At 39.8% G+C, this 26,889-nt stretch overlaps 1 protein-coding gene across 1 annotated transcript in view; it reads right to left on the bottom strand.

Moving 5' to 3' along the window:
• Positions 1 to 26,322, bottom strand: part of ALKAL1 (ALK and LTK ligand 1) — a 34,839-nt gene extending 8,517 nt beyond the window's left edge. Inside the window, exons 1-2 of the mRNA XM_063177836.1 lie at positions 26,013 to 26,322; positions 1,184 to 1,237 (exon numbers count right to left, since the gene is read on the bottom strand). Of these exons, the coding sequence (XP_063033906.1) occupies positions 1,184 to 1,237; positions 26,013 to 26,322 (364 nt within the window). The remainder of the gene's footprint in view (positions 1 to 1,183; positions 1,238 to 26,012) is intronic.
• Between the last annotated feature and the right edge of the window lie 567 nt (positions 26,323 to 26,889).

A 26,889-nucleotide genomic window follows, 5' to 3' on the forward strand; every position in this document is an offset into this window, starting at 1 on the left:
AAGGAAATGGATTAAGTACTAACGTACACAAATCTCTCTTGTCTGTCCCTCCCAGGAGAGGAATATTCAGTGTTCTTCTGTCACATGGCATAGCATAGTTTGAAGCTCTGTGTTAATTTCTGTATCATATGGACTGAAAATGATCAGGTCACAATTACTCTTGTTTACTGCAAGGGTGAAGGGCCAGCTGGCTCTGACACATATCCTGTAGATTCTGTTGGGTTGCAGTGAGCCATTGGCAGAAAGAACCTTAAAGTTGTGCTTATCCCAAGGGTTGGAACACACTTCCCCCATGCAAAAGAGACAACAAATACCTTCCTTTCTTGTCAAGCACTGCCTGAAATTTCCAGCATTGAGGAAATGCATAATTATTTCCAATTCTCTTTTTCATGCACCAATGTCCAACTATTTCTCTAGCTTTTAGTTTCAATACTTGAAATAACCCTGAAAATCACCACAAGATTTGCAGTATCATACTTTGAGACCTTTACTTTTCTGAGTTAAAGAATGCTGGAACTAGAGAGCAAAGAATCAGTGCAAATGCCTTGTCATTGGCAACTCATATTGCATATATTCAGAGGGTACTATATTCTTCTCAGTAGTTACAATACAATCCCAAAGTTAAACGCATTATACAACTCCACCTCAGTTTTCAAGTACTTAGTTGTAATCATCATAAACTTTCATACTTGAAACAGCAAGTTATTTTTTATATTTCATTTACATTATTTTAATTCTTCCTTGTTCTATCTGTTTCCACTATTAAAATAAGTTTCCACAGGGAGACATCATGAGACAGATGCAAAAAATCTTCCCTGATTTGGTTAAAACTTACTTGGCCACAAAGGTCTGTTTCTTAAAACTACATGCAGTCCAATGAGAAGTTCTAAAATTAGTGAACGTGAAAATAAATATGGAACGTACAATAGGAGGATAAAAGTTAAACAATAACTTTTAAATAATGTTTTAACTTACCGCATTTTGAAAGTTATTTTAGACCAGATAGCTCAGTTGATTATTCAATGAAACTAGAATTCTTCAAAAATTTCTATTTCTAATATATGAATATTTAACTTCAGAAATGTTGGCCTCAGAAATGTTGAGCTTCAAAAAAAATTAGTGGTGTGACATTTCTAGCTGCATAGAATATGCATATGTGGGAAAACACAAGCAGCTTCCTTACCTGTAAAATGTTTTATGAACTTGTCTTTTAGACTGGAATCTCTTGGAAAAATTTCTGAGGAGAGAAGAAAAAAAATACATTTATGTAGCCTAGGAATTACAATAAAAGCTCTGAAAGCATAATATGCCAAGATATCTCAGGTACAGAGACCAAACAGATTCTGAAATTAACTATACTAATAATTTCTGTAGTTGTAGGAATGTGGGCACATAAACAACATTGTGAAGTATTTCAGGTAATTCCCAGATGAATACTAAGTGGTCATCCTATGACACACAATGATTTTCTGACACTAATTTCTGCACATCTTTGGTCTGAGTGGGGCTGTTAGCATAGAAAGACTGCAAATAATATAAATATAAATTATCACACTTACAGTATGTAAGTACCTGAAGTATCATACTTACAGTATGTAAGTACCTGAAGAAATTATGTAAAATACATAGATAAATACAAAGTAAATATTACTTTTTTGATTTTGAAATAACAAGTGCCTGAAGAGAAAATTCTCCTACAAATCACCTAAAATATACATAGGCCATGCACATTTTCATTGCAATATTAGTTAAAAAATGGTCCTCTTCTCCTGTGAAAAGTGCTGTGAATTTTAAAATATTCCCTTTCCATTTATGGTATTTTTTCCCAGAAAGTACAAGAGAGTAGAAGCCTCTAGTATAACACACAAAAGAATCACAAAGAACAGAAAATGGAAATAACACAAAAAAGATAAAATTCCTTTTTATTTCTTTTCCTCTTTTTTTCAATGGGATGCTGCCTCCGGGTGACAGCAGAAACATTTGATGTGAGTAAATACCCTCAGAACCAGTACAACTCCCCCTAGTCTCATGAATTTTCCACTGAAAAAATTATATCAATATTTTTGGGTACCTGCAGTTATTACTGGAGACAGTAACAAGCTGCCTGGTATGTCAAATTCAAAGAACCTCCCTGGCAGTACGACAAGGAACATTGCTAACTTGCAGCATTGGGACCTGCAGTTAAATGCATTTATTCACTAAAAATATTTCCTTATATCTAAAGTAATTTTAAATCTTTCTACTCTCGTACATTTTTTTTTCAATTCCAAATCTGAGTTAACATTTAGCTCAGAAGAGAGCTAGTTTCCTTTCATACTATAGGAAGATGTTGGTTATCTGCCAAGATAAATTCTTACCACTGGCTTTAGGCAGTTTCTCAGAGGTCACATGGGTGTATTTTTAGGCTGGGATTTTAGGATAAAATGCCCAAGTCTTACTGGAACTCATCTAAGTAGGAAACCTGCTTCCAAGTAGGAAATCTATTTCACTTAAGATTCCTTAAATATATCAGTTTTAACTGATTTCTTTTCTCATTGCAGAAGAAATGCCACCCCTTCTCCAATAAACTTAGCATTTTACTGACAAGAAATTTCAGGTAGTTTAAAATTGTACAAAATGAAGAATATAAAAAGGCAAAATAGGGAAACAATTGGTGTGAGTTTTGAATGAGACACCTCAAATGGGCAAGTGCTGATGAATAATCACTGCCTGGTGAAGTATAGGCTAGGAACTGGCCGTCCTTGCTCAGACAAAGTGCATTTAGATACAGACACTTGCAAAGGGCATAGAATTTCCTGTGGGAACAGTAGCTGCTTTTTGCCCCATAAAATTCTCTATTTGCCCCATAAAATTCTTTAGGAAAAGCCTGTATACAGCCAAAACCCCACCTCTTAATGGCCAGAAGGTGAAACAGGAGGACAGATTGATGCTCTGTCAAGGAGCTATGCACTGCAAATATACAATTGCAGCTGTAGCTGTGTTGTGAAGCCTGAGAAGGAACACTGCAGAGTCTGCTTTCCATGAGCAACCCCCACTGGCCCAGGGTTCACACCAGCCTGCCCCAACAGGGAAATCTAGGTCAGTTGTGTGTTGAAAAGCAGCCGAGTGTGCTGCCGGTGTGGCTGCTGCTCCCCTGCTGCGGCTGCTGTCTCTCCGGGCAGCAATCAGCTTTTCACCATGTGCCCATGGCTCAGCTTCCTCCAAGGGCTCCTTTGCTTAACAGTGCAGTGCATGTGCTGGGTGAAACACAATCAGTGAGCCCCAGCCCGGCACAAAAACCACCTAAGCTCATTTGTATGGGAATCACAGGCAGCACAGGTTCCTGGAACGCTTCTGGCTCTAATGGCAGAGGCAACTCCCCCTGCACCATGAATTGCCCAGCACAAGCACAAGCACAGTCATTTTCTCCCCTCTTCCAGCAGCGTAGGCAAGCCCTTCTGTCTGTACACAACTGCGAGTTTGAGGTCTCAAAGGACTTAGCATTTCAATCAAACTAATGAACATCTCCTTTGAATACAATATGTGTCACTGACTCCTGATGACGCTGCAGCCAGAAGCAGGACATCAAGTCCATACATACTTCTGACAAGCTCTTCTACAGAGCAGCAAAAACTCATCATGAAAAAAGCCCCTGAACTAGTTTTTTCTAAATAGTTCTTAGTTGCTCCAGTCATATTTTATGTTTTATCTATCACTTATTAAGGTGTCCATTTTCACAACAAAGGCTCATATCCTCACAATGCAAGCTGAATTCCTTTGACATGCTAATTTCACAAAAGAAAAGCAGAAGCACTAATATAATAAAATAGATTGGCAATTGCTAAAATCAAAACACTTCAAAGGCACACTGTGAAAAACTAAAAAAGAAACAGGAAAATGAAAAAACAAAATGTTTTAAGTGCAAAACCCACATAAATGGGAAATATTGAGTGGAAAGAGCTTATTCAATCCACTCTTGCCTCAAGATTATATTAAACAAACTATTAAATTACAGCCAGTATATATCCTATGGGATATAGTAACATTGGTTTTATTAATCTGGGAGAATATTTAGGCTGTGGCATTCTTGTGCCCAGGCTTACAAAGTCTACACTGCTCACCACAGAGTATATCTGGGTTAAAAGGCACTTGAGCTATTGACTCTGTGTTGGTTCTGAGCATAATCTCAGTTTATAATCATAAATAACATTAGTTCTAGGATTTATTTCTTATCTACATTAGGACTTTGATGCGTATCCTTCGATATTTACTCATCCAGGGCAAAATATTGCCTGTCCTTCCAAAGACAGCACTGGCCATGGGCAATTATTAAATGGGGCTAAGATGGATTTCCTATTGGCTCTTCTGTCCAAAACAGCAGAAATATTTCTGGTAAACTCTAGGGACAAGACAAATTTTGAGGGTTTTCTGGCTCTGCTTCACAGACAGAATGGTTAAGTTTATAATGCAAAGTTGGGTCTAAACCAATTCATACTGTTAGTTCTATCAAGCTATGACATTTCAGAGATCTCACAGCTTTTGGTAAGAGGTGACTAGATCTGCCTGAGTTTTATCCCAGCTGGGATAAATGTGATGATGAGGAGAGCTAGCCAGCTCCAAGCTAGAAATCAGTACGCAACACCTGATCCAGCTCCCCTCTCTCAAATTTTGTTATAAACTTTCCAAAGTTGATTAACCACTGTTTTAAAGCTAATTCCCGAGAAGATTATTCTTTCAGTAGTTATTCAGCACTTAGGAGCTGACAGGAATTTTTAATTTTTCACTAATTTGGGTTAAATTACAAAAAGCTCACAGCCTGATCTCAGTGCTTTAAGTTCTCAGCTTGCAACTTAAGACATAGTTGCTCCACCTTCAATGGGTCTTTTCACCTTTCTGTGCCTTCAGTTTCTCTGTGTTTTGTCTGTTCAGACGGCAAAGTTGTGACAGCACATGCTGATTTTTACCCTGTGTTTGCACTGTCTCCTCAATCATGTCACCACAATTGTGCCAGGAACATTCATGTCCTAATGGAGTATAAATAAAAAGAACTGTGATCACAGCCCTGAAATAAGCCAACTCCACACAACAGTTTGTTGACTTGGAACACAAAACCTCCACATCCTCAGGCACAAAATTCAAGATCTCCATTTGTTTATGCTCCCAACAGACAACTTTTGTATATTTTTAGTTTATTCAGAGAATTAGTGTAAATCAGACAGCAAAAGTGCTCCACTGGTCAAGGCTGGGCCAATCAGAAATGGTGGTGACACCTTTGTGATAACATATTTAAGAAGAAAATAAAAATAAGTTATTGTACAGCCAGAGAAGAGCAGATTGAGAACATGGAGAGGAACAACTCTGCAGACACCAAGGTCAGTGGAGAAGGAGGAGGAAGGGGAGAAAATGCTTCATGGTGCTTGAGCTGAGATTCCTCTGCAGCTGGTGGTGCAGACCCTGGTGATGCAGCTATGCCCCTGCAGCCCATGGAAGTCCAGGGGGATGCAGAGATCCACCTGCAGCCTCTGGAGGAACTCCACACCAGAGTAGGTGGATTCCTGAGAGGAAGCTGTGAACCCGTGGTAGGCCCACGATGGAGCAGAATCCTGGCAAAGATCTGCAGACCCATGGATAGAGAAGCCCACTCTAGAGCAGGTTTCCTGGCAGGACTTGTGACCTCCTGACAGGCTGGTCCAATGGGAAACCACATTGGACCAGCCTGTCCTTGAAGGGCTGCACCCCATCAAATAGTGGCCCACGTAGCAGGAGTTTGTGGAGGACTGTTCCCCTTGGGATGGGCTCCAGTTGGAGAGGTTCATGAAGAATTGTCTCCCATGGGAGGGATATCATGTTGGAACAGCAGCAGAAACAGACCTAACATCCATTCCCTGTCTCCCTCGGCCACTGAGGGGGAGGAGGTAGAGCTGAGAAGAAATGAGGGGTGGGGGAAAGTGTGTTTATAAGGTCTTACATTACTTTTCATTATCCTGCTCTGATTTTTTAAGCAGTAAATTCAATTAGTAGCTCTAATTCCAGCCTGTTTTGCCCATAACAGTATTTGGTGATCGATCTCTCCAGGTCCTTATCTCAACTCATGAACCTTCATTATATTTTCTCTCCCCTGTCCAGTTGCATAGGGGAGTGATAGAATGGCATTTGTGGGTGTCTGGCATGCAGCTAGAGTCAATCCACTACAGTTGTGCATTTTCTTGGTTCTGTCTGTGAAATAGCAGAAGAAAACTGTCAGCAGTAAGATGCAGCTGACTCTTCTATTATAAAGCCAGATGCAGGCTTCCAAAACATTTTGGCATGAAAATAGCATGTGGGGTTTGGGTTTTTTGTTTTGTTTTGTTTTAGAAAGAACATTTCAAGTCATGAAACTGCTTACAACACAGTATGTTTTAGCAGAGTTTTAAATAAATGTGACATTTTAAAGGACAAGACTCTCCAAAGTTTCAACTTATACAAACGCTCTATTAGTTCACAGTATACAAATAAATCTTGCAATGGTTGAAATTTCATGCTCCCAAAAATATTGGAACTCTGTCAGCAAAACTGTCTCGAGTACTTACACAGACAAGTCACATTTATTTGAATGGAACTTTTCTACAAATTCTTCACCTTGCCTAAAGATGGCAGCTCTTGCCTACTGCAAAAATCGAGGTGAAAAACTGCTAGGAGGAGGTTTGCATACTTTCAACAATGTCAAGATGGTTTACTTAGCACAGAACATAAAATGTTTGGAAATAAAAATTATAACAAAATCTTGCAAATGTAAATTCATAAAGAATTCTATAAGTTCCCAGAAGAATTGAAGCAATAGAGATGGAATTCAACCAGAACATGATAATAATACCCAAGTAAAGTGATATGCTGGGAAGATGAGTGAATAGAATGACATTGCAATGCCAGGATAAAAGTATCTTCAGCATGATTGTCCCAAATATGAGTGAAACCCTAGGAAAAACAGTGTTTAAAAAATATATATATTCAAAAACTTAATGTCCCAAAGCATCCTTTCTCTGCATTTAATCTACATACATAACTATTCCTACAGCTTTTAGATATAGATGTACTGCCTCAGTTTAACAACAGATTAAAAAGAGTTTTGCTCAAAATAGAAAACAGTTCAAAGAGCAAAGATAAGGCATCCTAGTGGAGAAAAAAAAATGTCAATGTTCATTTGATAAGAATTCAGTGTGGTGTGGAGTAAAACATAGGTGTTTTACTCAGCAGCAGATGACACAAGCATGGTTGAATCAATTAGCATATACTTCTTTCTTCAGTTCCCCAACCAGTTAAAAGGTCTTAATTTCCTCCTTTCGGTTATGACCAGATTACATAAAACTCTTACTTCTGGGCTCATGTCTGGACAAAGTCCTTACCTGAAAAACCAAGGGCTACCAGCAGCTTTGGCTTGGCTGAAATGCTATATTGTATTTGCTGCTATGCCATTGCTACCAGAGTGATATAATTTTTTGTTCTGTACACAATAAACGTATCAGTATAGATTGAAATGTTTTCCTGATGTTTTTCAGACACATGGGGTGTCTGAAACAGCAGAGAAGCAGAACATGCACTTTGTTGAAAAAATGAGACATTTTTATTCCCTACTAAGGGACCACCAATTGATTCTAAGGTCCTTAAAAGCACTCAAAATCCTTAGGATGAATTTGTGGTTGTATTACAGCTCAGTCCACAGACTAATAGATTATACACTTTTCCTACTGAAATCTCCCATAGAGAGGGGAAAAACCCTTTGTGCAAAAAGGAACAACTCTTTCCATCATTATCAATCATAAATCATTGAACATTTTATATTATTTCTGTTAGAAATAACTGCCATATGAGAAAACATCTACTTAAAAGATGTATTTTAATTCTCTTAGGCTACTCATCTGTAATTTCTACTACATAAACTGCATTGCTGCTTTTGTTTTGTTCTTTTACTTCCAGTTTTCTGAAATTACAAGTTTTAGAATAACTTTTAATTATCTTCATAATTTTTTGTTTATACACCCCCACCCTGACTCACATATCCATCTTCCCCCACTAGATCTGCAATTCATTCCTTTAGACAAGGGAAAATATCTATTTATGTGCGCAGTATTCCGAGAAGTCTGTGCTACTACTCCTGTTAAGTAACACACACAGTTCCCACTTGCTGAATACTTTTGTTTTGAGACTTTGATGTGTACATACTGAGCATAGATGGAAAATGAGTCAATGCTCCAGACAGACACATTCCTTTTTGGATGTAATATTACTGTTGAAATTCAAAACTTACCAGATTCCTCCAAGTGCTGTGTAATGAAGATTACAATAACTTAGCAGTGTTTTTTTCATTTTCTGTCACTTTCTACTCTAGCAAGTGAAGAATTATCTAGTACCTCAGTATTTTCTGGGGAAGAAGAAGCCTCAGATAAATCCCCAAATCAGCACAGCCTGATTCACAGAGGCAAGAGTGTCTGCTCAAGAGAAAATCCAGAATTAATGTATTACTGCATACCACTGCCATCTACTGAATGTAGAATATGCTGAGAGTACTCATGCATACCTTCCTGCTCTGTGAGCAGAGTTTATCAGGCTTCCCATTACCCTGCCTAATGGGAGCCCTTTCAGTTCCCACAACACAAAGTATACTCCAGAGCTTAAGGGTTACACATAGAGTGCAATTAAGAATTCATAATTAATGACTTGGTCAATTTATCCTCTCAAAGAGTAGTTATAAACACTATTCCAATCTCTTTGGACTTATTTGCTGTCCATAAAATCTTTGTTTGGCATTACAACTTTATTTATGCAGAAATTGGAAGGCACATTGTGATATATTACAATACCTCATTAGTCAAGTCCTAAAATGCTAATTCTGCTTCCATGTTTAATTATTTGTCCAGGCTTGAATCAGTTCTTCTAGGGACACTTAAACCAATGACTTAACACTTACTTGCCTTGGTATTCATTCCAGGAATATTTTTTTGATGTGAACATGGCAAATAATACTCTTCTTAAACGCCGATTAATTGATATATCTTCAAATTCTCCCAACTTTAGTTATGAACAGAATATCTGGTCTTGCATATATAAAATGTTAAGGTTTTATTCTGGAACATTCACCATAAACTTGAGTAATGAAGTGGGCTGTGACATCAGGCAGTTTAGAGGTACAATGGAATGACCCCAAAGAAAAAGCCTACCAGGGTCTGCTTTTGTAGTGGTTGATGAAATTTACCATGTCAGCCACATTGTCAAGAGTATTACATTTAAAAAAATCAGTGTTGTTATTAACTATGCTAAAGATGGGTATAAAAGGAAGCACTAGCTTCCAAAATCACAGTCTGGCATTTAGTCACCATTTCTATTTTTGTCCTCTCTTCGCTCCAGAGTCAACCATTCACTCTTATCCCAGAACGTCTACTCATGTATGTCCCATCTCCCCTGCTCACCTTTGTAGTCTTATCTATACCAGCTGCTCTCTTAAAACCAGGGGGATTGTTATCTACAGGGCATTCAGGGGCATCAACTTGGTTCTACCAAAACTGCAATACTGCAAATAATGGACATTTAAAAAAATGTGTAAATTATTGCACAGTGGGATTCCTAAAACTGACAGAAAACCCCAAAATAGATAAGGACATCTACAAATGGTAGGAAAATGTGAAAATAAGCCCATTAAAAACATACAAAGAGCAAAGGCACATAGCTTTCCTAGTTCTGCATGCTTAGATTTTTGTCTGTAAATCTATGTATATATGGCCTCATAAAATTTGTTTGATGGATTGACCCCTGCACACTACAGATGTGAATAGATTTGAAGTATAGCAAATTTCTCACTATTCACCTTTTTCTTGGAATGGAATGTTCTTTTTTTTTTTTTTTTTTAAGATTTCTAAAAATAATCTTGAAATTTAATTTGAAATGCTGCCTTTTTACAGAGACCAGAGTAAAATTCTACTTTTACTGATGGTCATATACTCCCTCTCATTCATCAGCATCACATTCATATAATTGCAAGAGAATTATAGAAGGCATTTTTTACTCAAGTAGTTTTCAGCTTTATTGTTATTACAGAGACCTTCAGGTGGATACCAAGAAAAAAAATTACAAATGTGAGACACATAATTTCAGTTGGATTTATAGAATTTATTTGAGCAATAGGGCAGTAAATTTTAGGAACACTCTTAAAAATAGTATGGAAAATTCTGTACATACTGTAATATAAATAGTAACACAAAAGACGTGACTCGGATCTTTCTTCAGGAATAAAGGGGTACTTTTTTATCTCTAATAACTGATAAACAGGCAAGAGAAGTCTTACATTAGCTAGGCACATTCCATTTATTTGAAAAAGGTTATGAACAAGATTCTTGGATGCGCTGATAGCTGGATCCAATAAATCCAATAGGCTTCAGCCAAATTATTCTAAATGTGAAATACCAATTTTAATTTATTTACCAATTTATGTTCTATCATCCCCATTGGATCATGGCCTAAGAGGGATAATTTCCCCTTTAAATCCCTACTTCTAACTCTCTCCTGGAGCCCTTCTGATTACACCCTACATCTTACCTAAAAACGATGCAAGCTTGTAAACCATGAACCAAAACACGTTCTTAAACCTTGAGAAGAAGTGCATTTATCTACCACAGTGTTTTATCCCTAAATCCTCCATCCTTTGTTTACTGCAAGTCACTAAATGGAGTCAGTTTCTGAATTAATTCAGTTTACTTACTACTACATGCGAAAGAGCACCTGGGTTTAGAAATTAAATGTCTCAAGCTCCTTGCCACATTTTTGGCAAATCTGTAAGTAACATCCTACCGATTCAGTGCTAGTTCTTATGAAAAAAATTGCCCATTATTCAGGCCCTTTTTGGATGTTTCAAACTGTAAAACATCACTGTTTTTAGGAAAAGAAAATGAACTTTGGTGTACATCATGAGACAGATAACTTTTAAAGCAATCCATTTTTTTCAATTTTCTCTTTCTGAAGCACCAGAGCCGTAATTGTGCTGCTGTCTCAGAAGGCGTTATGTGCTCATTTCTATTCTAAATTTATGTTCTAAATTTGTGCTCATTTGTATTCTAAATTTTCTTCACTGCTGCAGTTTTTTTCTCCATTCATCTATGGTAGAAAATGAATGAAGTCTTTTTTGAGAAAGCAAGACCTTCAGTCCTGTAATCCTTGCACCTCTCTACTAAACATCGCAGGACGTACTGGGAGGAGATTACCCTGGCCAGGGATGCTGTGCTATTGCAGCTAGGATCATGGCAGTCTTGCAAGCACAGTCCATCCCCAGCACAACGTGGGATGGACTGGGGAAACCTGCCCTCTTTCATGCAAGCGCAGGAAGGAGAAGAAACACAAAGTCCTCTGAGACAAGCTTTTGTCTCCAGGTTTTCCTGTGTCTCAGGTGAAATCAATTTTTCAATAAAACCTTTCACAAAATCAGATCAGTAAGAGTAAACAAAGTAAGCACCTACTGATTTTACTTCAGTTTGCTTTTTCGTAGTATTACACTGCTAACTAGAAAGAATACAGAAGTCCTATCCTTTCCCAGCTTTCTGACTTGAACTCCAAGGACCATGTCTGAGATACCACAACTGTTCATGTACTCTCAGTTTCCCACTCTCTGGGATCCACATCACCATACTGCTCAAAAGTAAAAGCACCTGTGACAGTGCAAGGGCAGAGGCTGGAAAATTCATCCAGACGTAAGACAAAAAAAGTAGGACAAACAGGCATAGGAGTATTTGGTGTTCATCTTATTATCCCTTGGAGCACTTTCAGTGGATACAAAACAGCTTCCCACCTTTACTCATACCAAGGTCAATCCTTCAGAAGCTATGGATGACAGCTATATTTAGCCAAGGCTCATCAGGAGCCTTAGAAGCAGAAAAGGTTGGCTTGCAATCAGGGGAGGATGATACAGATCAGTTCACATCCATGGTAAGGACCCAGACAGATACTGCCCCCTCTCTTCCCTGTGTCTACCCTACCCTTGCCAAGCCATTGCCCTTTGCCTTCTCCCCTCCCTTGTGTTCTGCTTGGCCTCTGCACCTTGTCTGGACTCTGCAGAGCTGTGAGTGGGGGCAGAGAGTGACAGGAATAGTTAGCACAGAGAGTGACAGGAATAGTTAGCAATCGCTGCTATGAAGACGACTAACGGCATGAACAGTAATTCCAGGCAGGCCTTCCCACCTCAGCACAGCAATGACTATTTACAGCCTGAAAGGGCTTGCCAGCCACCAGTTCAACATCCTCTTAAGGGCAACAGATTATCCCTAAAGTTGGCTACTCCAAGACTGGGCTCTGGACTGTGGGAAGGGCATAACCTGAAGCTGGTGGGAGCTAACCCACTCAAGCTACAGAAGAAACATTTAATTGTGTCTGAAGTGTCAGGATAGGTGGACAGGGAATGGGGAGGATAGCTTCTTCTGCTGTGAACTATACACACTTCTCAGCACTGAGAATATTATGTTCTTCCTCTTCCCCTCAAACTTTTATTTTTCTTCAATTAATTCACCATTTTTGAAGGAAACATAATTGCTCACTAAGTGCTTAGACACTGTACTTCCATTTCTCAAAAAATGAAATCACAGCTCAGTTCTGGTTAAAAGACTACTCTAATGGTATTATCATCATCACAAGCCTAAAGAAGCTGAGCCCTAGCTGCAGTATGAATGCAGAAACCAGCACGTAAGAACTGCCCTATCTAAATCAGAATATTTCCCACAGCATCTTCCAAGTATGTCTAGAAATATGATACTAAATAATTTCTCTCTGCTCTGTTCCTTTATAATGTATCAGTTACATGCTGTACCAAGTCATTCATCATCCAGACACAATTTGTACAAATATATGTCAGTCTATAAATTGGCTGTAGAAGTTTCCAAATATTTTTTTTCTGTCACACGTCTACCAGTATTTCACCTTGTCACTAGTACTATGCAAAGGATCTTAGCCAGAGAATAGAAATGTGTTTCAATTGTACATGTGAAGTCTTGTCCCAAAACAATCCCATTCTTCCTGAATGTAAGATTGTCAGTCAGCTCCAAGTAATTTAATTTTTGTTGCAGCTAAAAATTCTTTTCAAGTTTTCAGGTGCTAATGTCCTTCTTTGGATATTTTCCTCACTCTTATAAGGCCTTCATAATTAAATATGGGGGGGGTTGTTTGGTTTTTTTTTTTTAATTTTTAATAGAGAATTTAAAAATACTAAATGAAGCATTCATTAGTGTATGATTAAAAGTGGCGTGATAAAAAAATTCTCCTTTTATTCATAAAAGTAACAAATCTCTTAGATGTTCATTACAAGAAAAAAAAATCTCTATAAAGTTATAATTCTTTCAAAACTCCAGTTTCCCAAGGGGATATTTATAAGCTAATGTCTGTCAGCTGGGGCACAGGTCTAATTCCAAGACTGGAAGAGCTGTAATGCAAGACTACAATAAAGGGAGGAAAATAAGTGTACATCTCAATGTATCTCTTTGAGACTGGCAACTGCCAAAAACCACTGTGTGAACTGGGAGTTCCAATTGCCGCACTTAGTGACAGAATCCATTGTTTTTGTTGGAATAAAAACGAAGAGCAACTAAGAAAATAGGTTCTGTTTAGTCTTGTTGCTTATGTTTAGAGCAATAAACCACTAAGCAGTTGTATAGAAGCAGCTCTCTGGATTTTTGGCTGGTGCAATTAATCTAGGTGCTGGTGTACTCTCAAAGAACACGTTTTTGAGGACTGAAAAATGCTGGAAGGAGAGTATGTCCTGATTCTGTTCTCCTTGATTTCAACAGGAGCAAAACCAGGTCCTCAATCTGTGTGTAATTCACATGATCTACTTAGCTAAACAATTAAGTCACAGCTCTGACATCTGATATTTATTTTAAGTTCTTTGAGCCAGATTCTCTTTTCTGAGCCAGCCCTTTTTTCTGTTCTGGTGGCACAGAGTCCATAACACCATGGATTTTCCCAGCTGGAGATTCTACCAGCATGAATAAGTCTTTACCCAACTGGCAAAATCAGCTTTCATGGTATTTCCTTCTCTATTTTTCATGGTATTTCCTCCTCTATTTTACCCTCTGAATATTTACCATACTCTTATGAGAAAGAGTAAATTACGAGGCCTGGGCTACATTCCTCATTACCATGCTTCAAATATCCTTAGCCTGTATACTTGCCTCTTCAAATTAAACCTATATGGTTAATTTGAAATTCTTAGGCTATTGTGACTGAGGTAAAAGCATGGTCTGCTCTGGTGCTTCTTCTGTGGTATTTCAGAAGACATACAACTGAGGATTCTTCCAGGGTATGTCACCAGTGAGATACCTCAGAAGCTCTAAACCCATGTACTCTGGGTCACTTCTATCTGTGCAGGCCATGCTTAATACTTTAATCAAAGTGCAAGGTCACCCCTAAAGAGCCTTAATCCAAGCATGCCAACCTCTTAACCCCCATCTCCACTCTAAGAGAGCAGAGGGTGAAGACAGGTTCAACTGAAAAATTCCACACAATCTGAACAGAGTGTTTGTCAACCATTGTCTGAGTGGGGAACCTTATGGCTCCTTCTATGCTATTGTAGGGGATGCATGCAATGAGAAGAAATTAAGGTGAGACTAGTTTATTGGAGGCGAAAAGAATCAGGATACTGCACTTACTTGAGTCTACTTTAAGCAACAATGCAATGTGGAAGTGATCTGCTGGGAAATGTGAAGGCTCACAGAGAGATTGCCTCCTATGTGTGCTGCAGGATGCAATGGACAATGCTAAGACATTGCGAAGAGATCACAAATTATTCAAACTTCATCCACACCTTTGAATATGTACAGATTGTCAAGGATCTGTGTCCAATCTCAAAATGCATTACATCCTAATCCCTTATGCCTCTGCTCTTTTCTGATTAACAAAGATCTGGAGGTCTCCACAAGAATATGCTGGTACATAGTGTAGGCCACAGCTCTTCCCCAGTGCCTCACGGTGACTTCAGTGTCACAAACAGATATTTTCACATTATAGACTCTGCCTTGGGCAGCTGAAGAGTCATCGATTTTGGAGGGAACTGGAAACTGGTAACAAACAGGTTTATCAAACAGAAGAACAAAAGAAAAGAAGTATGGAAAGTGTGGTTTCTAAGAAGAAGTTAAAAGTCTGCTTGGGCATCTCACTTATTTCATTTTATCCCCTTTAGCTACAATACAGTCGTGCCCCACTTCTGGGGAGAATTCTGTTCTAAGGTGTGAGTTCCAGTGAGCACTTATAATGTTCAACAAAGAGCTACCTACCCCAATTATCTTCCAAAACAGTATAATGATCCAAAAAAGTAGGCTCAGACCCTCATGTGCAGAGATTTTTGGCCAAGGAAATGAGTCAACTTGGGAGGTAAACAACATCAAAGAGAGCAACATTTAAAATGCAGCAGCCTCTTCTGATTCAATGCTTTTTAATCAGCCACTTTCCAATAATTCATTAAGACTTGAACAAAGAGATTGAAGCATTGGCTTCTTCTAGGGCTTCAGTCAAGCGTAATGAAATTATACCAGGATATATTTACAAGGTTGGATATCTTGAACTCAGCTGTAATTATGTTTATTAGTAATTCTTCAATAGCTGCTCAGAAAGCATATTTGTATTAGTTAATCCTTGCCTGTGGAGACCCTTATATTAGCTTGGCAAAAGAACATTAAGAAGGATGGATTTTTTTTTTCCCTCTCAGCAAATCCCTGTTTCTATCAGAAAATGCTGTGGGATCAAGAAATAAGCCAATTGTAGAGTATGTGGTTACTTTTCTGCTATTACTATTAGCAATCACTTCAGAAAACAGTTAAAACTGGAAAGGATAAAGATCTAGGTTAACATACTCTGTGCATACTTCATCTTTTTTCCTTTCTCCTCTGCCAGAGATGTGAGCATGTAAAACAATAAAATACATATTTATTTTGAAAAGTAAAGAAAAAAAATCTCAAAACTATTACAGATCTGCACTAGAGAGTTTAAGCAAAAGATCCCTCTTTCAAAAAAAATCTAATAAACAGGATGGCATATTCCTCAAATAATTGAAATGAGAAAATGTGGGTATTTTGAAACCCTTGCTATTTTGAATATTAAGCTGTTAATATGTACTTCCCCCTTTCCAAGAGGAAAGACGTATTACAATGCTAATTGTTCATTAAACTTACAAAAGGATAATTCACTGAAAATAATGAGGCATATAGAAAAAACACATTGAACTATTCAAGGCATTATTTACTGAAGTTATCATTCCCTATTCAATTCTATAGAATTGAAATTGATCTATTGAAAAAAAATCTATTTTTTTATGCAACAGAAAACACTTTTCATTAATTTGTCTATTAGCTACTCAGAATCATCAAACTATCAAGATATTTCAAATGATATTTCAGTTGAATCCAGAGACTCCAAATTCTGCCTGGAAAGTTATTGAAGGGTTCCTGACTGAAGGCAAAACCGCTCATAGGATAAAATACAGACACGACACATATCTAAGTATTAAGAGGAAATTCACTTTGCGCAATTCTGCAGGACTCTATGCAAAACATTTTGGTTTAACTATCATGGCTGCTAATAAATGTAGATTTTGGAATATTTGCATAAATTAAACACAAGAACAGCTGCAATACATCAAAGGCAATATATGAACCAGTTGAATTGACTGAATGAAAACTGATGACATGCGCTTAACTGCATGCAAGCCAAACTGAGCACTGACAAACACAGCAAACCCTGTTGGTGTGAAAGGAAATAGAACTGAGTTTGCCAGAGCTTAATTAGACCCTGCTCTTTTTTCTAAATATGAATAGGCTCCAGGTTGATTGCTGTGCAAATGATAATGTTTAACTGTACTTTACATTTCCTGTGCTTATTTTAGAAATGTTTCTATTTCTTTCCAAATTAGAACAGATACAGGACTGTCACAGGTGGATTAATAATGTACCATTTCTCCATCTTAGATACTTTATTCTAAACTACTACCTTAAAGATGTTTCCAGGGATCATATGTCAGGTTTATACTCAGGCTAAGGTCATTTTACCCTATCATAGTTACATAAGGAGACATCTTATAAAGCATAACTAAGATCAAAATATTTAATGTGAATATTACATATAAATGAATCAAAGATAGTGAGCTAGTTACACATACTAATACTGGAAGTTTAATCTTCATAAACAGGTGTAATATACATGCAAACATACATTTCAGTGGGCCAAAAGGTACTGAGCAGAAAGAGCTAACCTTAAATTAAAAAGCAGAAAACACTTTCTATAGTTTGTGACTGAGCAACTTTAACATTTCTCTGATTTTTTTATACCACTGTCACTGTTATCCTGGCATTCTGAGATAGAGTGTGACTGCAAAGAAAGTGATCCCCTAATACTTGAGAAGTTTTCTATTTATTCTAAGATAATACTTAACATATTTGTAATATTTAATGTCCAGATTTTCCCCTTCTCTCACTCCTTGTTCTGACAGGAAAGAAACAGCTATCCCAGCCAAAAGTAAAGATGGCTTTTCTGCCATTAGATGCTCAGTTCTGGAACAGTGGACTTCAGTATAAATGTGTAGCTAGGATTTATTTCAATGATTTTTAAAGCCCTGACTGCATCTTACATAAGTGATCCTCCATATTCCCATGCAGCTGAATCACACATCCATGCATGGAGTGACTCCATCATGTAGGTAATGTGGAGCCACCCTGTTCATGAGAAGAAGATATGAGTGTAAATTTGCCGTAACTTTGCCAGTCCTCTCAACACAAATTATTTATTTTGTAGTGATCCCTTTTCTGAAAGAATGAAAGTTGACTGACATCTAGAAAAGTGACTTGGTACTGAATAAAGGGGGAAATCTGTACATGTTATCTTTATATAAACACCTGGTATTTGATCATATAATAATGGGAAGCTCAAATTGTGGTACTTTGCTAATTTACTATTGACCAAGATGTCTATTGAAACTTTAGGTGCCTAGTATCAAATGCAGGCAATTATCCTGCTCTAGATTGCCTTCTGACCCAGAAGGTTTCCCTGAAGGTGACAAGAAACCCTTTTATTAGTCATCACTTTTAATTTACTGTGTGAAAGACAAGTTCTGAAAATCTTTTTCCTAAATTTCCTGAATTGAAATTTCTGTGACAGCAGAGAAGTCTCTCATGTATTAGGCATGCTATGTGATTAACAGACTAAGAAGTAATTACTCTATCATGATTAGAGTAATAACATCACAGCTATCTCCTTACTTATTTTAATCCAATGGGATTTAAGGGTTTTACTAATCCAGGGCATACATCCACTACTGCCACATATACTGACAAGGAGGCATTTTCTGACACTTCATTTCAAAGTCATCATAAACAGTGCAGGTTAAGGAAGAAAAATTGTCTGGGTGTTTTCCAGTAGGGTTTTATTTTGCTTTTATACTTTATTTTACAGGCTTGAGTAAAAAAAGGAGAAAATAATTTGAGTAGCAAAGCCTTAATTAGATTTGCGCTATGTCACTCAGAATGCTGTCTAAAATCTGCAAGGAACATGACAATAATTGCTTTGCTGATGTAACTTTAAATGTTTTTCTTTAAGCCAAAGACATGGATTTCAAACCATGTAGTAAGTAAGACAACACATATTAAAATGCATTAGAACCAACTTACTGGAATTGAGAAAGAAAAACTTACTAGACTTTAAAAAACAACAACAACAGCAAGACACAAAAAAAGGTTTAACTATTCTTAGCATTCAAAATTGTGCCTTTACCACTTTACCATGAAAGGTTTTTGCTTGACTACATACATTTTGACCCTGTCTTTAAAAACAAAGAATTAGGATCAAATAGTAGCCACAATTTGTAACTGCAAACAGTATTTTCACTGGTGTTAGAGCCCATACTAAGCAAATACATTTTTAAGCACCGTTTTTGGTAAAATCAGTGGAGCACTGCACATCAATGACTTCTTTACACAAACAGACATCCTAAAACATAGGATAATATCAAAATGGACACTAGTCAATCAAATGCTTGGATCCTTCATGTGTTAAATCTTGTTTATAACCTAAAGAATTATGCCCTCAGTATGTAATCAATAGTCAATTAAACCCCTCACTAGAGCAACTGTTTTCCAATTGGCCAACATTAAAAACCCACAAAACCTGAGTAAATAGCCTCTAGGACATACACAAAAGTAGTAACCTCTAATTCACAAGTGACAAAATGAAGCACTCATCCTTAAATTGGATAGAAAGGCCTAACCATCAACCACCAAAGCCAAACATAAGCAAACAACTGAGCTGTTTTCTTTCTTTTTTTTCAGTACAATGTCATCTGAATGCATGTAATGAAAAAGAAGATATTTACCATGACTATTGAAGTGTACTTATTCGGTATGTTTTAAAACAAGTCTTACAAATCATTCATATAGGATAATGTTCCATTTCAGTTTTGGGGTATTTTTACTTCTGTGAAATGTACTTGATAAACCTCCAAAAATTTTATTTTTCTAGAAAACAGGTGTTAAGAAGGGGGATATTTTCCCCTCCCAAAAACTACTTTTAAGTGACTTGGAGAGATCTTCTTTAAGAATAAAATGATCTCAATGCAGACAGTGGCCTTGCATATATTTTAGGCGTGGAGCCAGTCACTCCTTTCTCTCTGCAGCCTCTCAGTGGCTCTTTTTGTAGATTGTGCATCTTTCTCGAGCATCTCATTGGTTATGAAGTTTTGTTTATAGCTTTCCACAGTGATGACTACTTTGCAATTATTTTTATGCTGAGTTAAGTACTTCAGAAAAGATAAGCCTTTATAATTCACATTAATAATATTATTCACATTAATAACATCATTTTAGACCCACATGTGATTTAAGAGATATAATTCACCAATTATATCTCTTAAATCACATGTGGGTCCAAAGCATCTCATCATTCTCATGCACATTGCCCTCAAACCTTATTAATTAAAAGAGGAGTCTGTGTGCCTAGATGCGTGGATGTATGTATAATTCTTTTTTTCATATCTTCTTCCCTGTATACATGCTTATTTAAAAAGCGACATCATCTCCACACTTGAAATGGTACTTTCAAGGCTAGAGGCTTCCTATCAAACAATAAATGTATTACAAAGCCTTATACCTGTGCACGGCCCTTCTCCCACCTCTCAGAGGCTTTCCCTGACAGACTAGCACCTGAAATAACAAACTACAAAAACACAAACACCTGCCATTCTTTCTTGTTAGAAAAATCAAATTGTGCATAATGTAAAGGAAAAAAACACACCATATATATGCGTATATATATATGGATATATCTGTCTATATATATGTGTGTGTGTGTGTGTGTGTGTGTGTGTGTGTGTGTATATATATATATATATATACACACATACATATATGTATGTATATCAGCTCTCCAATTTGCTCACAGGCTCAGGGCCAAGCTAGACTAATACAAAATTCATGCCGCTCCTCAACTACAGATGGTAATGCATGCAGATTTACTTTGAAACCAAACTTCTGTTTTCTTTGCTATTCACTTTGCTGCATATTGGAGAAATCCTGGTGTAATACAGTGAAAATTCTGACATTCACTTTTTTGGGGCCAGAGCTGCACACACTAGTAATTGGGTTTCTTGTTGTACTAAATACAAGTCTTGTAAAAATATTAAATGGGACTAAAACAAAACCCAGAAGACCTCCTCATATTTATCAAAGCAATAGCTCAACAGAAAAGCTTTTCCATATGCTGACATCCTATCTTGCTCCTGGGACAGCACAGTGCACTCTGAAATGTTTGCTGCTCAGTGTACTGCAGTTCAATGAGGCTTCTCCCTTTTTGTGCCAGGACAGCACAATGCCTCAGATATCCTTCACTGGGATTAATGGGAGTGAGAGCAAAACCCCTTGGAGCTCACTTCATTTGAAACACTGCTCTATACTTCACTATATTTTAGGTCTCCATGTATGCAATAACTACATTTTATCTTTGCTCACTCCCTCATCAGCTCTCAGGGTTGGTCCACGGGCCTGACATTCTCCACCACGATATGGAAGACTTCTGTCTCATCTTAGACTTCAGATGCCTTTCGTTCAGTGGCCTGGCTCTACTGTCTGGCAGTTCTATTTGCCAAGCACAGAGTATTGCTGTTAAAAGTCATTTTGCACAATACACCTAAAACCCCAAGCAAGCGGGGACAGGAATGTAGCAGTGGTGTGACAGATCTCAAAGCCATCATAACCATGATTGGTCCAAGCACTGTGCAGAACTGAAGGAACAGACAATCTCTGCAGTGTTTGGGACTTCCTTTCATCAAAGGAAATGAAAATCTATCCTGCCGGCTGGTATTTTTTGGGTGGAACAGACACCTAACCATGGTACAAGCAGAGATAAAAAACCACTAGCTTATTTACAGTAATAATTATCAGATGAGACTTAAGTATTACAAAGAACACTGTGTTATGTCATATCATATATTTTAATTTCTTAGAGACAAAGTTTATATTCCTTAATGGTCTCCTTTTTTTATTCCATATCTGTAATTACATTCACTGAAGTAGTTTAGTATTAGGCACAGCAGATCTTTCAGAATTAGGGACTTCCATCTGTAATTATCACTACAGGAGAAATTATCATTACAGGAGATTTCTTTAAGTGAGGAAAAAAACCAAAACTTTTCTTATGCCTTACATGAGTTTGATTTAACCATAAACTAAAATAAACCTCAAACATATTTTTCAAACTTAATTCATGGTGAATAATGGTTAAACTAGCGCTATGTCATAGCGCAACTTATAGTTTTCTGCTGCTGATGTGTAAGAAATTTTGGCATTAAACTGAACTCCTAAGTGCACCCTCAAAGTTTAAATATTTTGAGGGCCAAATTCTCTTCTCTGATATGTTATTCTAAATCTGAAGTAGATATGCTCAGGAGGCTAATTTGAACATACTCTTAAACTCAGAGCAATATTTGACTTCATTCCTTCATGCTTGAAAAATGACTACTCAAAATGTTTTAAAATGTCTTGTTGGTCTCCCAGGACAAAAGGGAAATTTCAGCTCCCTAACACTTGTAAGTTCAGATAGTTCCTTTCTCCACTGTGGTGGGCAATATGTAAGGAAAGAATAGTCAATCAGATTTTTTTTATTTCTCAAGATTCTTTAAATCTAATTACATGGAAGCTATTCTGGTTTTGAGGAAAGTGTTTGGATAAATGTAACAAAGAAAATCGAAGAAGAATGACAAACTATTCTAGTTCCCCTGACGTGACATCCAAAAATAACCTGAAGCTGAATCTTCCCTTTGTGAAAATACATGCTTTCTTCATAAAAAAAGCTGACCACAGTTATGCATCAGAAGCAGGGGATGGTTATAAAAAAGATTACCCATTGAAGAGCTTTCGTCACTAAGACTAAAAAACTTTAAGACACTTCTTAGTGAAAAATATAAAATCACACTCAAGCATGAAAACTTCATGGAAATCAGGCAAGTAAAGGATGTTATGACAGAAATTTTAATCCTCCTGGATATAATAACTCTAAGGAACAACTTGTATTTTTAGTGACATCCTACCAGGAATCCTAGAAAATACAAAGCTTGCTTTTTGGGTAGCTGGAATTTCTTCTAAAGGTACTGTTCAGAGTAAGTGCTCATTCTCATTAACCAGGTCACCAAGAAAAACAGGGACAGATCTGTGTGAGATAATACTTTTGAACACGTAGGGATAAAAGAAATAAGAAGTTAAGACATCTAAAATGTTGGTGAAACTGGTATTTCTATTACATTGTTAGTGTTCTGGGTCATACAAGAACCCTGACACAAATTTTCTAATGGTTAAGAAGCACATGACATGGAATATAACCCTGGTTATTAAGGGGCAAGAAAGACCTAAAGAGTCCTTTGCAGGCAGGTCAGAGCATCACACTGTCCCACACAGCTGAGCAGGTTTGAGTGTCCACTCTATTCAGGCTTGCCCCTCTGCTCTGTGACAAAATCACAGGAAGCAGAGCACAACTCATTCCCATGGCATAGCTCTGGCCCAGGAGCTGTCCATGAACCACCTGCAGGCAGCATCCAGATGGGAAATCACAGAACAAAACCACTCTTGCTTTCATATCCCCTTTAAGCATCTGAACTGGGTGGTACACGTACAATGTCTGACAGGTAAGTGTTTCACTCTTCTTTTTCCTGCCTCATCAAAGATGCCCTGTGGCTGCTGTGCTTTTCCATTACAGCCTGAGCTAAATGAGCAGGACCCCATCAATCTAAGGAGGAGGTCCTATCCTCTCTCAGAGCTCTCCCCTGGACATGTGCTGTAGCCACTTGCCCTGTGCTGCCCCTAGAATTCACCCAGTGGTACTCCAGGTCAGCTTTCTCACAATAGAAATAGATAACCAAGCCCCTAAATGAAGTAAAAGAAAGGTGACTGTGGAGGTGCAGCTCAGTGAGTGGCTAGACTAAAGCTGGAGAGAGTCCTGAAAGTGAGGGAATGAGAGAACAGGAGGGGAAGCACATTTCAGTCCTCCTGCTATTTGACTCACTGATAATACAGAGTAGCATCCTCAGAAAAGACCCAAAGAAAAGAGAAAACACACAGAAATCATTTGTCTTGCATCCTCTGTTCTGTATACAGCACTACTCCAGAAGCTTTTTGTTTCAAACAAAAGAAGTAATTAGCTGCTCAATTGTCTTTTAAATCAGACACTTGGGTTTGATTTGCAGCAGCCACAGACAATCAAAATACATAACTCCAGTTTCAAATGCTTGGCTGAATACTCAACTGCATGCAACAACTTTCCTGTCTGAGGGGAAGATAAGCCCTCTGTTCAGCTGATGATCAGGTACTACCAGCTGGAGTAAAAAGCTGCCATTCATGTGTTGGTGACAGGAGTTATAAAAATAGGCTAATTACTTGTAAGAAAAGACTTGTCACAGTCCTCTATCCCAAAAAACAAGTACACACCATCATGAAAGGTACTAATTTGTATCCTTGGTATTGGTAACAAAAAATGAGATGAATATAAAAATGGGACTATTATTTAAACTTTAGATCTGCTCTTTCTAGGCTGGAGAGACAGCTACCTTTGTGGCTGCCCCTAGGACACTGTACCTATGTCAGGGACAACTGGAGAATTTCTCTAAGGATGTTCATCTGTTTCTTTTGTGTACAACATAGTTATTAAAAGTAATAACTAACAGAAAACACTATCTTACTGTGTATAATACTGATGGGTTTAAGAAAATTCCCCTTCAAAGTTACATAAATATTATGAAATATTTCTACTTTCTATAGTTAAATAGAATTATTTAGTTAAGAGCAAATATCTCAAATGGGAGAGGCTGCTGTTCAAAACAGAATTTTTTCCTTAAACCACCTGATAACAGTAATTCTTGCAATAATTATGGCAAAGTATAAACCTGAGACTAATTCTCAGGTTTATACTACTCTATCTTTCATACTCTTGAAAAGAAGAATGTAAGACTTCAGGTACTCTGCTGTGAAAAACTTTTTTTCCTTGGGCTGTGGTCTTGTCCACAGCACATAAAGAATTCAAGCCACAGTAAATAAACAGTTATGACCAGTCATGCTGATAACCTGCAGCATCTTCTCCAGTCAGCACACAAATCCGTGGCAATCTGGTTTGGGCTGCCTTTCCATGACTACCAGAGACTTTACGGTCTGGAAAAGCAAGAATTTCTGGAAGCTCACTGGGACATTACAACCCCTTACAGATGTACAGTGCAATACCTGGAGCAGATCAAGATGAGAATCTTCCATGGCCAGAGCATTGTTTACTTTTTGATGGATAAATTTTAGCCCAGTTTCTTTAGAATGTGCAGCAATCTCCCTGCACAAGTGCCGCCCTACCAATCAGTTGTTCTCCTATTAAATTCTCAATTTGTCACCCAACTTCAAGTTTTTCGAAAATGGACCCTAATTTCATTTAAAACAGGCTACTGAACAGAAAAGAGTAAGTCTGCCAGCGAGACTTGAGGAGGGCTGAATCTCAGCTTCACCCATTACCAGCCATCAGCCACAAGGGCGCTCTCCAGGGACACAAATCCCTAAGAAACTGAACTTCCTTGGGTTTCCTCAGTGTGGTTTCTCTCCAGCAAGGTCTGTGGCAGGCAACAAGAGAAAAATATTAGTTGGCCACAGCCAGGGACAGTCACTAGATTCTCCTTTTTTTGTGGCACTGCACCATCCTAACTCACACAAAGCCCTCAGGCAGCTCCACTCCAGGAGGAAATGCTTTTGCAGGGCTCTGCATCAAGCCTGGCAGTGTCAGTCTCCTGGGCAAGGACAGTGGAACTGTCACCAAGCAGCTGTGCTTGGCCCTGAGCTGTGTCTCACCAGGCAGCTGTGCTTGGTCCTGAACTGTCCCTGCTGTCCCTGCCAGGCCTGGGCCGTCCCAGCCAGCGCTCCCTGTCCCAGTCTGAGCATCCTCTGAAAGGTGAAATAAGTCCCATGCCCAACTCTGTCTGCATCTTCTTCACCTGCCCTGTGAAACTAGAGAAGTGCATCACATGGGAACCAGCAAAGTTGGAGAGGAAGTTTAAAGGAGTACGTCCAGAGAGCTGCTGCTCAGATTGGTCATTTATTCTCTTTGTGCCCATCAGAGCAGCACTCCTCAGACTGGGGAGAAACAAGGCTCTCCCAGTGCTGGGCTGCAGTTCAGGGAAGTTGGAAGGCTTGTTCTGAGGGGCTGTAGCTCAATGGTGGTCACAGCTGAGCCCCCGGCCGAAGGTGCCGAAGCCCCAGTGACCCTGTCCTCCCTTCTGTCTCGGATACCCCACAGCTCGGGCCGGGGAGCGGGGCTGGGCCGTGCTGCCCTCAGCGGGGCTCGAAGTCAGCCGAGGCAGAGCCCCCACCGCGCCGCCCCGGCAGCGGGAGCGCATCCCCGACCCGCGTTCCGCTCGCCCGCCCCCTCCCTCCCGCAGCGGGACGGCCAAGGAGCCGTCGGGCTCGGCCGCCGGAGGCAGCGGCAGGGACGGGATCCGAGGGGGCTGCACGCCCGGGCTCCTGTCTCTCTCTTACCTCCGTGCCGGGCGGCGGCGAGGAGCCGCGGGGGCGGCGGGGCGGCGGCGGCGGCGGCGGCGCGGGGCTCTGTCGGAGGGGCACCGCCGCCGCTGTAGCGCCGGGAGATCACCCGCTCCCTGCGCGGCGGGCGGGGCGGCAGCGGGCGGCCCTCGTCGCCCAGGGCTTGCAGGAGGATGTCGAGGAGCGCCCCCCGCTCGGCTCCGGCGGCGGGCACGTCCCTGCCCTCGGCGCCCGGCGGCGGCGGGGCCGAGGCCAGCAGCAGGAGCACGATGGCGGGCAGCGCCTGCCGCTTCTTCGCCCCTCGCATCTCTGCGGCGCTGGGAGGAGGCAGAGAGCGAAGGCGGTCAGACCGGGCCCGGCCCGCACCCCACCCGCCCGCCCCCCATGCCGCGCCCGGGGCACCCCCGCCCGCCGCTCCGCGCCCGGGGCCGAGCACGGGGGGCGCGGAGCGGGGACACCGAGGGGCACGGAGCGGGGACACCGAGGGGCGCGGAGCGGGGACACCGATATGCCGCCACCCGCCGGCCCCGCCAGCCCCGTGCGGTGCCGCCGCGCTCGCCCGGCTCCGCGGAGGCTGCGTTTAACAGACACGGATTAGGGGAAGGTTTTTGAGCGCGCCGCACATGTTCGCGGTGCGGGGTTTGGGGGGATTTGCTCGGCTCCCTCTGGCCCCCGAGTCCCCGCGCCCGCGGGCTCTGCCGGCGGAGCCCCTGCGATGGGGCAGACTTGTCCGCTGCCACACCGGGGTTCGGGGAGCGAGCACGGACGGCAGCCGGATGGAGTTCACTGAGAAGCAGGTTACATTGGAAGTGCTGCACATCAGGGTAGAAAGGGCGAAAACAATTACCACAGGCTGCGGCTTCGAGAGCGGCAC

The sequence above is a fragment of the Melospiza melodia genome, chromosome 1, assembly GCF_035770615.1.
Source record: "Melospiza melodia melodia isolate bMelMel2 chromosome 1, bMelMel2.pri, whole genome shotgun sequence".
NCBI lineage: Eukaryota > Metazoa > Chordata > Aves > Passeriformes > Passerellidae > Melospiza > Melospiza melodia.